This window comes from Wyeomyia smithii, chromosome 2 (genome assembly GCF_029784165.1).
Source record: "Wyeomyia smithii strain HCP4-BCI-WySm-NY-G18 chromosome 2, ASM2978416v1, whole genome shotgun sequence".
NCBI classification, from domain to species: domain Eukaryota; kingdom Metazoa; phylum Arthropoda; class Insecta; order Diptera; family Culicidae; genus Wyeomyia; species Wyeomyia smithii.
The window spans coordinates 111,681,464-111,695,984 of NC_073695.1; the positions used below are offsets into that span (position 1 = coordinate 111,681,464).

Below are 14,521 nucleotides of genomic sequence, written 5' to 3' on the forward strand. Positions count from 1 at the left end.
AGATATCCGCTGTAGTTGTTTACATGCAAAATTGGTAACCTAGGTAACCACTGCTGTCCATTTATGTCAATTATGTCGGAATAATTTAACATTTTCAGTATGATTTTTTCGTATTAACAGAAACTGATTTGACAACTATTGATTTTCTTCAACGCAGTGAAAACAGATGAAAATACATACAGTTGAAATTTAGGAATTGTAGGAATTCATCTCATATATTTCTGCTAATTCAAGAATATAGAACAACGCGTGGATTATGTTAGCTGAGTTAAATGAGTTTTCGAGTGCAGATGCCCGACTATAATATCCAATTTAGAGCTTTTAAGTGAGTTTTTGAGGGTTCTACTTTATGAGAAATCTAAAGTGAACTAAGAAGAATCCATTCCATGGATTAGCAGATTGGTTTAGTTAGAAAATATGCGTTTTTCCTGTTGTATGTGATGAATATATGGGCTGAGATTAATAATGAAGCAGTTTTCCTATGTCGCTTCTGTAATTTTGAAGTTGAAACTTCGGAACACTTACTGTGCCAATGCGGTGCATTATTTCAGCAAAGACAGCGTATTTTTGGAAAAGATGTCCTTACGCCTAACGAGGTATGGAATGCTGAACTAACAAAGGTAATGAACTTCATCAAAGAGGGCATTCCTTTTTGGGGGGAAATGCAAAGTCCTAGGGCGACCGTCACTAATACCCATAGTGATGGAACGAACTGACAGCACATAGGTGCCATCCACATACCACGTGGACAGATTTTTGAAGATATTTATAATTTATAATTTTTAAATTCTTGCAGATAAACCATCCCGCATATAACAAAAATAAAACTGAATGTGTGGAATATTGAATCCATCTACGTATACCATCCAGTTTTCATCGCTGTCACATCTTGTCGAGCTACGTATTACGCTGTCTAATTTTCCAACCGAGCTGTTAACTCAATTGGATTACTCTTCATTAGACACCTCCCGCTTGGACAGCTTTCCTTAAATATCAGCACAATAATCTGTACGAGATTCGTGCCAAAGCCGGGCACGGTCGGGTAATCTGACATATGCAAGGCTGCTGGTTAATATAATCCTTACACCAGTCTCTTCACACACGCAGTAAATAACAGACAATTTGGAAAATTACCATAGTCACAGCGTCTGGAGCGTTTCCTAGTAAATATCTATGAAAATTTCTATACAGTCACGTACGAGGCTGTAGTTACTTACGAGTTAAACAAATTGCCGGACATCAGCCTAGCAAATAATGTAATGGCATATGCCAAGGACAAACCTCGGTAGCCTGGCCTATTCCTTCAGAGGTTTACTATACCCTACGGCAGGGCAGCAAGAGCTAATCAAATGACGTACAACTGAACGAACGGTACCATCGAATGCGTGCTCGTGGCAAGAATCTACCGCATGGTTATTTGTTGGGTGAATGGTTACAACCAGTAGATAAATTAGTGCCCCCGACGACAGCAAACACACGTGATGAACAAACACAAACACAGATGATCAGAATGGCAGACGAATGCTCCCACATGGATAGTTGTCGCTTCAATTTATGGTTTTGCGGGCTGGACCGTGTACGACAGGATATGCATAGCGGAAATTGAATACCTTGCTTTGTGACGGCATATCAGGAACATGGATATAGAATGTAGGTAAAAACAATTACGGTTTTATACTGGCAGATATACGACGGATGTTTTGAGTATATATCCCGATAAACATGTGAAAAGGGCCCATGTGCCATATGTAAACAAGCCACAATTTAACGTTTTTCAATGAATACAACCTTAATCTACCCGTACAAATAAGATTGTTTGATTAAGAATAAATTCTTTTATCAAAAAATCTTATTATTAAGAGCAGATTTCACTTGTATTTATCAAAAACGAGAAAATTTGGCTGGTTTACATATGGCACATGGGCCCTTTTCACATGTTTGGCGAGATATAGTTAATTCGATGCTTTGCAAAAAACAAGAAACGCAAGGTTCGCTCTTACACTTCAATTCAGATTATACTTTTAAGGAGACTGGTATCAAGAAAAGTGTCGACATGTTCAAGCGAAACAAAATTATGTTTTAATTTCACTTTAGATTAAAAAATAATTTCGAGTTGTTTCTAAACCGCAGTAACAAACCATTTTTGATGATTTTCTCAGTGAGAATAAGGCTTAATGAAAATCCTAGACACAAAACAAAATAGAAGGCAGCTTTACAAGACACTTTTGTCAATCCAAATCCAATTCTAATTTTTTCTCCATAAAATGATTGCTCGAGTTTTGTAAAATCCAGGGAACGCCTAGAAGTAGGAATATTTGAGCCTTTAAAAAATGTTATTTCTGAAGAAGCCGCAAATGATACTGAGATGCCGATCCAAACCTGTTAATCATGGGAAATTCACCTGATAATCTCTCCACCAACTTCGAATGTCAACATCTGCCGAGTGCGCGGTTTAAGTAGGTATATTGCCTTATGATTGACATCTAAATGTTTGGTTTCTTCTTCTCGTTTTATAATTAGTTTAGTGAATTTCTCCAGACCCCGCCAAGCTTAATGTTAGTCGCAATCAACACATTATCATTCTCTGACGGTGTGCACCCACCTCAAATCAGCGTTTTAATTTGGTTGAAAAGCTAAAATCATAATATTGCTATAACTGTTGAATAAGCAAAAGCAAACCAGGACGAAATAATTTCCATAAAAGCTACGCTTTGGAAATTAAAAATCAAGAAACGCACCTAATTGCTCAGACGTTTTGTTGATTGCGAACGAAATGCTGAGAGATGGGAGACAGATAAATTAATCTACATCGAAAACTCATACACCTTTTATTTGGGAAACGTTTGTTCTAGGTTCCAACAAGTTTCTAAAGAATTATAATATTGTGTAAATATATTGTTATGTATTATTGCGGAAATATATAATATGTCTCGCATGCCATTTTAATTAAACAAACACTCATTCAATTGAGAATAAGTTTTCCTATGCACTGAGCTTTGAAAGTATTTGCTAATGATGATGCTTTGTGAGGCCGAATGGATGCGAAACCGCATTTGAGCCGTTGAGAGCAAAAGTGGTACATGTGCCATTTTTCCACTTTTGGGGTTTTTTTGTATAAATTAATGCAGAACGCAATAATATACCATAATATCAAACAAAAGCCGAGATCTGATAACTTATACCAGAGTTATAGCTAAAATAATTTTCAGGTTTTCCTCTTCTATGGTATTTCTGGATCCGGAGGGTAAACGAAAGTTGAACCTGAGTCCATTGTATAGTTATTATCGCCCAAAGAACAATCCTAAAGACACCAGGGGGTTTTCCTTTGAATTGGCCCCAGTCGATCTAGATTATATAAATTTCTTCTGTTACCAAATGCATATACACTAGCGCCACGAAGTGACAGATTTACTTAACAAACAGATCATCATCCTATAGTACTCATAGTACTCAGTTGTCCACTCTGCTGAAGACAAGGATGTTCTATGTTCTAAGATTAGCGAGCTATAATGCATCCTTCATACTCAGACCGGACATGTACCACTTTTGCTCTTAACGTTTTCTGGTTGACATTATTTTTTCCATAAAACAAAAGTGGTACATGTTTTTCCATTGAATTTTGTCCATTGAATTTTGTGAAAAAATGTTTAAAATAATTTACTATCCGAGTGTTTTCGTCTATCGCGTCTCCTGAAAAATTTACTCAATGGCACATGTACCACTTTAACTCTCAACGGTTCATATGTCAGTAACAATAACAATGATAAAAAAAATCTAAACTGACAATTAAAATTAACTATTGATGTAAGTCGTGAAGTTTACGTCATAAGTGGAAAGCGACAACGTTAAGTTTAATCAAATATGGGTAGAACAAATATGTTGACGTCCGAACAAAACGCTCAATACTATCATCCAAAAAAAAAACCCATAAAAGCTAGATTAATATTTAACCAATGTTCAATATAGCGGACCTAAGTAACAAGACGCTTTCCGTTTTTGGTTTGCAAAGATATTTTTGTCATCGATTTTGTTGATGCTCACTATTCAATTAAATTTTACGAAACAAAACAAATTTAAATTACCTCCACCCTACAAGTATCAATGTCGGAGTTTAAAACCAGAACGCATGAAAAACTAGAAAACAAAAAAGAAACATAACACGTGCAATTATCTTACCATAAAACTGTTATACACCATTGTTTACATTGAAAATATCACGAATGGAGAATAATGGGCTCCACCTGAAAAATGAAATGAAACAAACTGTAAAGTGAAATTAGAAAACAAAGCAAAGAAATGATAAAAATAATTTAACAACAAATGAAACACAACTATGCACAGTATGTAGAAACAAATTGATTTAAAAAATAAGAATATATGTAATGCGTTCTTGATTTCTTAGATTCATTGCAATATTTAGTGTGATCACCAAGGATGGATAAAATCGCTTCGCATAACAATAATTCGGGTAACATTCCTGAACGTTCTATTCATAAGCTTTCAATCTTAGCAAACCATCGCTATTAAAAGTTACACATCCTCACGCATGCGAGAGACGACTTAGAGCAAAGAAATATAAGGTAGCTTTCTTTGATGATTTTGTTTCAGTATTGCCTGCTTTGGGCGGAACTTTATATCTTTTCATGATGAAATCAAAATGGCAACGGTAGAGGCATGTAACTACTGCATTTCACATGTTACTATTGGGACATAACGTAGCGCATTTGGAAGTTAAAGCCTTCTTAATCATGTTTATTAATGCTTAGAGAAAAAAGACACTTTCGATTTAAAATCGATTGTCAAAAAAAGTACCCCAAAGTACTTCTCTGAATTTCTTTTTCCTCTTATTTGGAATGTCCTTCAAACTTTGGAAGTGATTGCCATTGCTCGAGTGTGCTCTTTCAACCGAAATTCGCGTTTGCAAATGATACCTCTGTAACCAAGAGTGAGAAATTTGTCGTTATTATGTCCCTTACTTTTATGTATAACACGTAATTTATGGGCAAAACACATAAAAGATTCCTGGATTAACAATGTCTAGATGTTTTGCAACAGTAAACCGTAAATAAACACAATTAAAAGAGGATTAAATAGAAATAATCATGAAAACTGAATGTGATGGTGTTTAGGTCACTTTTTCATCGCCAAAAATTATTTTAATATGCTTTTCAAGCCTTTTATCTCGAAATGGATAAAATTCTTGGAAAATTATCGTTCTATGCTTCTGTACAAAAAAATGGCGTTTGAGACATTTTTGCGATGACGAGTTTGACATTCGTCAATTGTGCAAATAGTAGCTCTCATCGGTACTAAACATTTTTCGTGTCACTCCAATTGAAAAATAAACTAGAATGGCTGTTTTGATTTTTGTCCCGCGTTCCCATACATTCAACGCACTGTGGGCAAGCAACATATAGCGACATGTCCGAAAGAATCATAAACGATTGCACTCCAGCGATCGCAGCGATTCTTTCAAATGTTGGTTGCTTGTAGGTGAAATTCGGCTACTCCAAGTCGTGCTTTCACCGTGATATACGACGATGATTCTTGGTGATTTCAAATATCACATGCTAATGCACCATGCTACAATTTCCGTTAGCATTGATGATACCTGCTTGCTCCGGTAAGCAAACAGTTGAGCTTTTTTTTGTATCACTGGCGATAATATCTCAAAGATTCTCGCGATACTGTTGAAACTTCTATGGTATTCGGAGCCTTATAGAAGCGAAAAACAATCGGCAGCGTTTCTATGGAAAACTTGTACGCGAGTGGAAATAGTTGAACGATACCTGATGAATCAAAGAACACATTTGCATGAAATATTGCTAGTGAGTGAACTTTTCCATGCTTGGTGATCACCCTCGATAGTTGACATTGATTGAACCAGATTCCGGAGGAATTTCGTTCTCTTTAAAAGTTGTTACATTGCATAGCTACTAAACGCTTCTTCTATATAAATAATGGTGATACAAATTTTGAATAGTTTGTATGTCCACGATTATCAAAGTTAGCTTAGGAAAGGGCAAAAATAAATAAGGGAACATCCATAAATGACATAGCTTTTTTAGGTTTTTTTGACTCCCCCCTCCCCCATCGTTGCATTTCGTCACAAAGTCAAACCCCCTCTAGATAATTACGTAGCTTTATAGCAACCCCCCCCCCTCTCCCTCTCTGATATTTTTTGCCGGTTTTTATTAAATAATAAAAATAACCGTTAACAGACAAAACAGTGATAAATTAGAAAAAACACTTTTTTCTTAGTTTCATAATTGCTACGTAGCTTGGCTTGACCCCCTCCCCTCCCCCTCGTCACATTTCATCACAAAACTGAAAACTCCCTCCTACCCCCTCAAATGCTACGTCATTTATGGATGTTCTCTAACATTGAGCAGAAAAAAAGGAATAGCTTTCATAAAAAGTTGTGTGCAAGTTACGACGTTTGTAACTTGCATGCAAAAGTGTGTTGAAAAATGCACATTAGGCCGTTACAAATTTTATTTTCATTTTATGTCACTCCCCCCCCCCCCCTTCAGAAATTTTAAATATTGGAAGGGGAAGAAAAAAAAAGCTCATACCGTTTTATTCATTTTATTTGTTTTCCGACAGCATTAATGCTTAATTTAGCAATGAACAAGTCCAGGGATAGAGAGAGTGTCGTCAAACGGCAAGCGAAATAGATAATAATTATAATAAAGTGTTATTTTTCAACATTTATTTGAGTGCAAGTTACAAACGTCATAACTTGCACACAAACTTTGATCAAAGATGTTTCTTTTTTTCGTCTCGGTGATATTTATTTTTTGCCACCCCCTTTGCTAAGTTTGATAACCTTGGACATAAAAAGAATTCGAAATTTGTATCAGCCTTATTATCATTATCAATCATTTGGCTTGCCTTTCGATGACACTTCCACTGTCACTGGACTCGTTTGTTGCTAAATTTAGCATATACGATGTCGAAAAGTCAATAATATTTTATTATATCTCGAGATTGGCTCATATCAGCACGGGTTGATAAGTGTTTCTTACGTAAAATTTTCCGAGAAACACGATGAAACCTTCAAATTTAAAATAAACTCAGCTTCATTTGCCGAAAAATGTAAATTTAGTTTTAAAATAGAAAAATAATCTATCTGGCAACACTTCCGGACAAAAATAATATTTTTTCTGGATTCCTCGAATTATTTTCTTCAAAATTCACTCATCACTATTTTTCGGGTGTCTTACGGCTATAAACTATCAAACAAATTAATTACGAAATTTACAACTATTTTCGTAGAAATGTTATATCTCGAGATTGGCTCATATTACCTCGGGATGATAGTTGTTTCTTACGTGAAATTTTCCAAGGAACACGATAAAATTATCAAATTTAAAATAAAAATGGCTGCATTTGCCGAAAAATGTAAATTTAGTTTTCAAATACGAAAATAATCTATCTGGCAACACTTCCAGTCAAAAATAATATTTTTTTTGGATTCCTTGGTTTATTTTCTTTAAAAATCATCGATCAGTATTCTGTGGACGGCCTACATCCATGAATTGTAAGAAAAAGAAAAACGGAATTTTGAACAAAAATTGCCTGACTTTGTCACAAAGAGGGGGGTCCCACAGAGCGGGGGGTGTTCCAATCGACACCAGAATTGGGATTTTTTCATAGTGAACCTAGATGAATAATTCCCCCAGCTTTGAGCCAAATCCGTGATGGTCGTGAATGACCCATATAAAGATTCCGAGGAATTTTTCAACTCAAGTTTTATGCAACTGGTAATTGGTCGATGCAATCGCTTTCGCAAGGTTCGTACACCATTGCACCAATGATTTTTGGCAATTATCCTATCTGGTAGATACGACTTCAATAATTGATACGACTTCAATGATTGCGTGTTTGAAACTGTTCTGGTCTACAAATTTTTCCGGTTATTTTCATTAGAACGTAATGTCGTACGTGGTGCATCTGTATCGTCTTGCACAGACTGAAATCTAGTATCTACAGTCTCTGGGGTGATTTCTCGCCTCTTGAATTTGAAGCCCATAGGGCATACTCGGATTTTAACACAGATGGTGTTCTTCCGCATTTTAGAAACACCGGTTTTAGCTCCCACTACTCACATGCGTCGAGAAAAACCCACAGCGACTCGGCATGTCGGCAAATAAAAGCACAATGTACGAAAATCTCGATTGAACAAAGGATATCGAATGCCAATTGTTCTCGCGTTCAAAGGCATATGCGTCTTTTCTGTTCTGCTGGAAGACGAGCAAGAACTGCTCGTTCGATGTTCTTAAAACTTCCTAGGGGAAGGGGTGATAAAATGGACACCCTAAGCCATTTCCCAATTTCCTCCACAGTTTAAAACTACAACTATAAGTCTATAGCGCACAGTAACTGTGCCACTAACGGTTGATACAAAAAATAAGAAGAGGTACTCAAATATAGTATTTTTCGTAGTTTTCATGGACATTTTCGAAAGCAGTTTTTCGGGGGTAAAATGGACACGTGTAGGTAAAATGAACATAGGGAGGTGGTAATATGAACACCTTGGGCGTGAACATTAATCATTCCTTTACAGATAGTAAAATGTTGTTTCATAGCACGTGACACACTTATGCATTCACCAACAGTTCAATTTTCACCGTTTGCGGTAGAATTAATAATAATGTATGACCTTATCCGCAAGAAACCGGGAAATCGCGGAAGCTTTTTTTACAGACAGTCCGCATTCAACGGTACGTTTAGCCTCGGTCATCTGTTCATCGTTCCGAGTTTACCTTTGCTTTTTCTGATATAAACACGAAGCATCTAGATTATTCAATGGAAAATAATTCAATTTTTCCCCCATCACCATGGGCTGTCCATTTTACCCGCACATACATATTATTGAAAATGCCTAAAAATATCGAGAAAATCATTTAAACAATTACTAACCTTTAATGATTTCTGCTGGTTAGTAGTCTGAGTACAGATATTTGCAGAAGAACCGTTATAAAATACTGTTTTACACTAGAAAAAAACTTATTTTCTGTAGGCCAAAAATAACATCACCACCACACGCCGTGTCAGAAACGGAATATTATGCAACTTTAATGCACCTCGGGTTTTACTTCACCAAAAGGTAGTTTAGGGTCAAAGCTTTCAAATGAAAGGGGTTTTAAAATCTTTTATCGGGGAAAACTTGAATAAAATTAGTTTGAGTTTTTGACGTAGAACTACGTTTTACTTTAGCATACCACACAGGGATGCAAACTGAAAAACTGGGACGAAATTTTTCCCTTTTCAAATGCTCATAGGTCGGTTGGTTTCCAACCGATTTTCTTCATTCTTGCAGCAATCGATTGGAAAATTATACACGTATCTGCCCAAATGCAGAAAAATGTTGTTTGAATCTACGAACTATTGCACTATTGAAAATTGTCAAGCCTCGTTGAAATAAAAATAACGTCCTCTGATTGGTCGCTTGCTTGCTGTGAGTGTATGATATGGTATGATGTGTGTATGATATGGTGTGATGTGTGTATGATATGGTATGATGTGTGTATGTGTGTATGATATGGTATGATGTGTGTATGGTGTGATGATATGGTATGATGTGTGTGTGTATATGATATGATGTGTGCGTGTGTGTGTATGTGTGTGAGTGTGTGTGTCTGTTTGATATGGTATGATGTGTACTGCTTTTCCAAGCATAGTTGTCCCAGCGTGCATAAGGTTTGTGTAGAACATGGGACTACTATGATTGGAACGGCAGTGTATGTGTCTGTATGATATGGTATGATGTGCGTGTGTCTATGATATGGTATGATTTGTGTGTGTGTGCTGTGTATGGTTTTTAACTCGGCACGTTCTGCTAACTGCTGAATCCGGTTCACGAAATTCACAACCCCTCATTAGTAGGCATTATAACTCATTACCCAAGCAAAAATATTGGTTTTATCAAAGTTTTATAGCGCTCAATACAGCCAAAAAAGCGCTATAAAACTTTGATAAAACCAGTTGGGTTACTAGGGTAATGAAACACTCAATGCATTTGTTAATAGTGTACGTAGTTCTACGTCATTTATGTGGTCGTGTCTTGGATACAACCTCCTACTTTTATTCAATGTTTTGACCATTTTTGTCCATTTATGGAGACGCTAGAAATATTGAAATATATGGTATGGTAACGATATAAACAATGTGTGCGTATGTGTGCGTGTTCGTATGTGTGTGTGAGAGAGAGAGGGGCAGGGACCTGTGTAGTGAAGTAGTATGTATAATAAGAAATTTATCGATAGTAAAAAAATACAAAACGTGGTTTCATATATAACTGCTGTTAGGGACGATCCATTAATGATGTCACGCAAAATTTGGAAAAAATTAACTCCAAAGTTTACCAAAACATCACAATTTTTTGTATATGATGATATATTGTATATTCTGAAAAGTTTTAAAAGATTTCGCGTCAACTTGACCAGATATTGGCAGCACCCTATCAAAACTCAATGAAACTTTGTATGTGTGTTACTACCCTAAGCATCTTTGCATATTTTTAGAGATGAGGAAGGTTGACTGTGAGATAGATATGACTTTTAGAAAGTGTTTGAAATTTTATAGAAAAATATTGACAGAACAGAATTAGAGATCATACATCATAAGATAATCATTCAAAAAGTATGTTGTTTTAAAAAATTGGATTCAGTTCACACCATCAAATCACATTTACAGCTGATTTAAAGCTGAACTACAATTGATGCGGCCATTTTTCAATTTTGTCTCCACTATACTCCACTAACGAATATTCAACACTGTTGTTTATATATACGCTAAAAAAAACGCTGGTTATAAACATGTTATAAATCAGTTCAACTTCAACTAATCAGTCCTTAGATGAATAAAAAAAAACTAATCAGTCCGATTTAAAACATCATTCAGATTTAAAACATTAATGCGAGTAAATTAAAACTTAATGTTTTCGTAGTAACTTATTTATGACTTATTTATAACTTTTTCCTTTCATTTTTTTCGAAAAAGATGATGCAGGTGTTACTAAGGTCTACATATCAACAGAATATTCTCAAGGCAGTCGTCGCTTGAAACAGCAACTACGTATGAAACCAGAAGAAAAAAATGTTATCATAAACATTTTGTATTTTTTTCTTATCGATAAATTCCGTATTATACATTCTACTACACTGTACAGGTCCCTCCCCTCTCTCTCTCTCTCACACACACATACACACACACATTGTTTATATCGTTACCATACCTCTTAGATAAGGTGCCAAAGAAGTTTGTACTATTTTTCAACCTAATAGTCGAGATTTAAACGGGTGTCCATTTTACCACCCCTGTTCATTTTACCCACAATTCCCCTACCAGAATGAGTAAGAAAGTGAGTTTACATTAGTAGTTAGTTAACTGTGTTCTAATGATTCGCAGCAAGCTACGAAAGTGAACGGACGCGAAAAATTTTCGTGTCACAATTTTCAGAGTTTCGATTGTGCTTTGTGAAAATATACAAATATTTAGACAACTGAAATAGGTTAACTGATCCCGTTTTTGCTGCCCTGAGTCCAATCAATCTGCGCTTTTGTTGCTGTTATTCGCTGACAGTTGCCGCATCGTTTTGATATTGGAATGCTGTGTATTACAGAAGACCAGCTCCGGTGGATTGGACACTCGCTACAACGAGGTTAAGGAATCCGAAAGTGAAGGAGAATCATCGGTTTGCGCCAAGTATAGATGACAGTTCTACAAGGTATGCTACATTTTTGTCTATCCACGCACACAAACAAATCTCGTTATGATAAATTTCGCGTTTTGTATGGAATTCGGAACATTTTTGGAAATTTCTCGTTTTATGTTGTTTTATACAGTCAGGTTTATTTTACGCGTTTTTTTTACGAGGTTTTTTTACGCGGATTTTTGAATTACGCGGATTTTTGAATTAACGCGGTTTTTTTTACGCGATACCGCGCTAATTCAAAAAAAAATTTCACGAATTCGATAAAATTCGGAAGAATTAACGTGAGTTGGAACCAGAAACGTTTAAGTGTTTATCTAGTAAAAGACTTAGTCCAAAAAATACTCTCCACCCACCGAAAGATCCGTTATGACCGTCAAAGAGGACAATTTTAAATACTGGTTCTAGAGCGTCTCGGGTTTTTTTCTAAAGCCCTTCTTGCTGGACTACTTTACGCGGATTTTAAAAAAAACGTGTTTTTTACGCGGATTTTTGAATTAACGCGGTTTTTTACGCGGATTTTTGAATTAGCGCGGTTTTTACGCAGATTTTCGAATTAACGCGGTTTTTTTACTCGTTTTTTTCACGAGGCACGTATCCCACGCGTAAAAAAACCTGACTGTATTTCATTTTTTTGGTTGGAGAGTGAATCTCCAGTTGAAACACACTAGAAGTTGATACTAATTTTGATTTAGTGTGAAAAATTGCGACAATATAAAAATAAAATATATAAAAATAAAATATATAAAAATGCTATATTTCTAATAGTTGGAGCATAATCTTAGTCATTGTCATAGCTCATGACTTTTATTACTGTATGAAAAATAAGCGGCTCTATTTAAAAGCGCTTTCAAAGTACAAGAAAAACACGAAAAGTGCTGAAAGGTTACCGGCAAAATGATGAAAAACAGCATATTTTATAAGTTTAGTTTAAAATGCATAATCATTTCAAGTTTCATACAAAATCTGAAAAAGTTCATAACGATCACTAATACTAATGCATCGACGTGAATCGCATACCTTTAAGAACTGTCATTTATACTTGGCGGTTTGCGTGCGCTGCTTTCTCGAAAGAATTGTGCCGCGCGGCGTGAGCCTCGGTGCTTACCAGACCCATGTCACGGCGACTGTTTCCTGAAGCCGCCGCCGATGATGATGGCGCTACTGTTAATGATATGATCTTAAGCTCCGTTCATTGTGCCGCATAGGCTGTTGCACATTTTTTTCGCGTGAGAAGTTCTAATGAATACATAACAATATGAATATTGAATTTATGATCCAGAACGTGTTGAAACATGTCTGGACATATCTATTTATGTCCTGCACAACATCTAGAGAACGAACGAAACAAAAAAAAACAACATTCACATTCATCAACATTGCTTTTTAGATTTCTACACACCACTTGCAGCAACAGCTGATCTTGCATGAACGAAGCTTATTCGGCTGTTTCGAAAGCACTGACAGCCTTTTGACGTAAAATCGAGCCAGAGAGCCAGAGAATATTGGCTTCAAGCAAATGTATGGGAATGACGTTCGTGACATGGATGTGGTGCTTACACGGTGACAAAAAAGTCCGGTCACACTTTTTTGGGGTCGCCTGTAGCCTACACGTTGCATCTCTCTGGTGCCATCTATATGGAAAATGAAAGGATCAACTTTGCTGCCCAAAGTGGCAGAGTTTCGTTTCTGTGCAGTTTGTTTACAATGAGTTGTGAGCCATGGCAGAGTTAAGAGCAGCTGTTATCGCTGAATATGTGAAAGGGTACAAACCCGGACACATATTCAAACACCTAAAACCGCTCGGAATCAACCGGAAATTCGTGTACCGGACCATAAATCGGTACCTAGAGACCGGAGGCACCAAAGACAAGGCACGATCTGGACGACCAAGGTCTGTGAGAACTCCAAGGCTGAAAAAGATTATACGAGACCGGTTTCGCCGGAATCCCGCCCAATCCGCACGGAAGCTGACCAGGAACCTTAAAATGAACCGAGAATCAATCCGCCTGCTTCTGCGCAAGGATTTAAAACTTACACCGTACAAAAAACAGGTGGTTCATGGGGTTACCAAAGCTACAAAGCACAAGAGGTACCAACGATCGCGGGAGAGATTATTTTTTCGGACGAGAAGCTGTTCGGTTTGGAGCAAACAGTCAATCACCAAAATGATCGAGTTTAGAGTGTGAGCCAGCAAGCAAGCTCCTGCGGACAAGCTGAACGTTTCCCGTTTCCAAAATAAGACGTCAGTGATGGTTTGGGGAGCCATTTGCAAGAGAGGTAAACTGCCTCTTATTTTTATCGATAAAGGGGTGAAAATCAACGCAGCGTACTACCTGGACACGGTTTTGAATAAAAATGTTCTGCCTCAAGCTGAACTATTGTTTGAACACGATTACTACTGCTTCCAGCAAGATGGCGCCCCATCCCACAGGGCAAAGGTTGTTCAGGCGTGGTGTGAGGAAAACTTGACCGATTTCATTTCGAAGAATGAATGGCCTCTGTCGTCCCCGGATCTGAATCCACAGGATTATTTTATGTGGAGATACATGATGTCGAAGCTGAACGACTATAAAATAACAAATTTAAAGCAATTCAAGCGAGTTATCACGAAAATCACGGAAGCACGGAAGCTGACCAGGAACCTTAAAATGAACCGAGAATCAATCCGCCTGCTTCTGCGCAAGGATTTAAAACTTACACCGTACAAAAAACAGGTGGTTCATGGGGTTACCAAAGCTACAAAGCACAAGAGGTACCAACGGTCGCGGGAATTGCTCGGTTGGCGCGCAGATGACGAGA

At 36.9% G+C, this 14,521-nt stretch overlaps 1 protein-coding gene across 18 annotated transcripts in view; it reads right to left on the reverse strand.

The window, feature by feature from the left end:
* Positions 1-14,521, reverse strand: part of LOC129725319 (transient receptor potential cation channel trpm) — a 296,317-nt gene that overhangs the window by 208,055 nt on the left and 73,741 nt on the right. For 3 of the 18 annotated variants that reach the window (XM_055680987.1, XM_055680985.1, XM_055680986.1), the window contains one exon: positions 4,177-4,241. The exons of the other annotated variants lie outside the window; for them this stretch is intronic. In XM_055680987.1, the coding sequence (XP_055536962.1) occupies positions 4,177-4,197 (21 nt within the window). In that variant the 5' untranslated portion in view covers positions 4,198-4,241. The remainder of the gene's footprint in view (positions 1-4,176; positions 4,242-14,521) is intronic. 18 annotated transcript variants of the gene reach the window in all.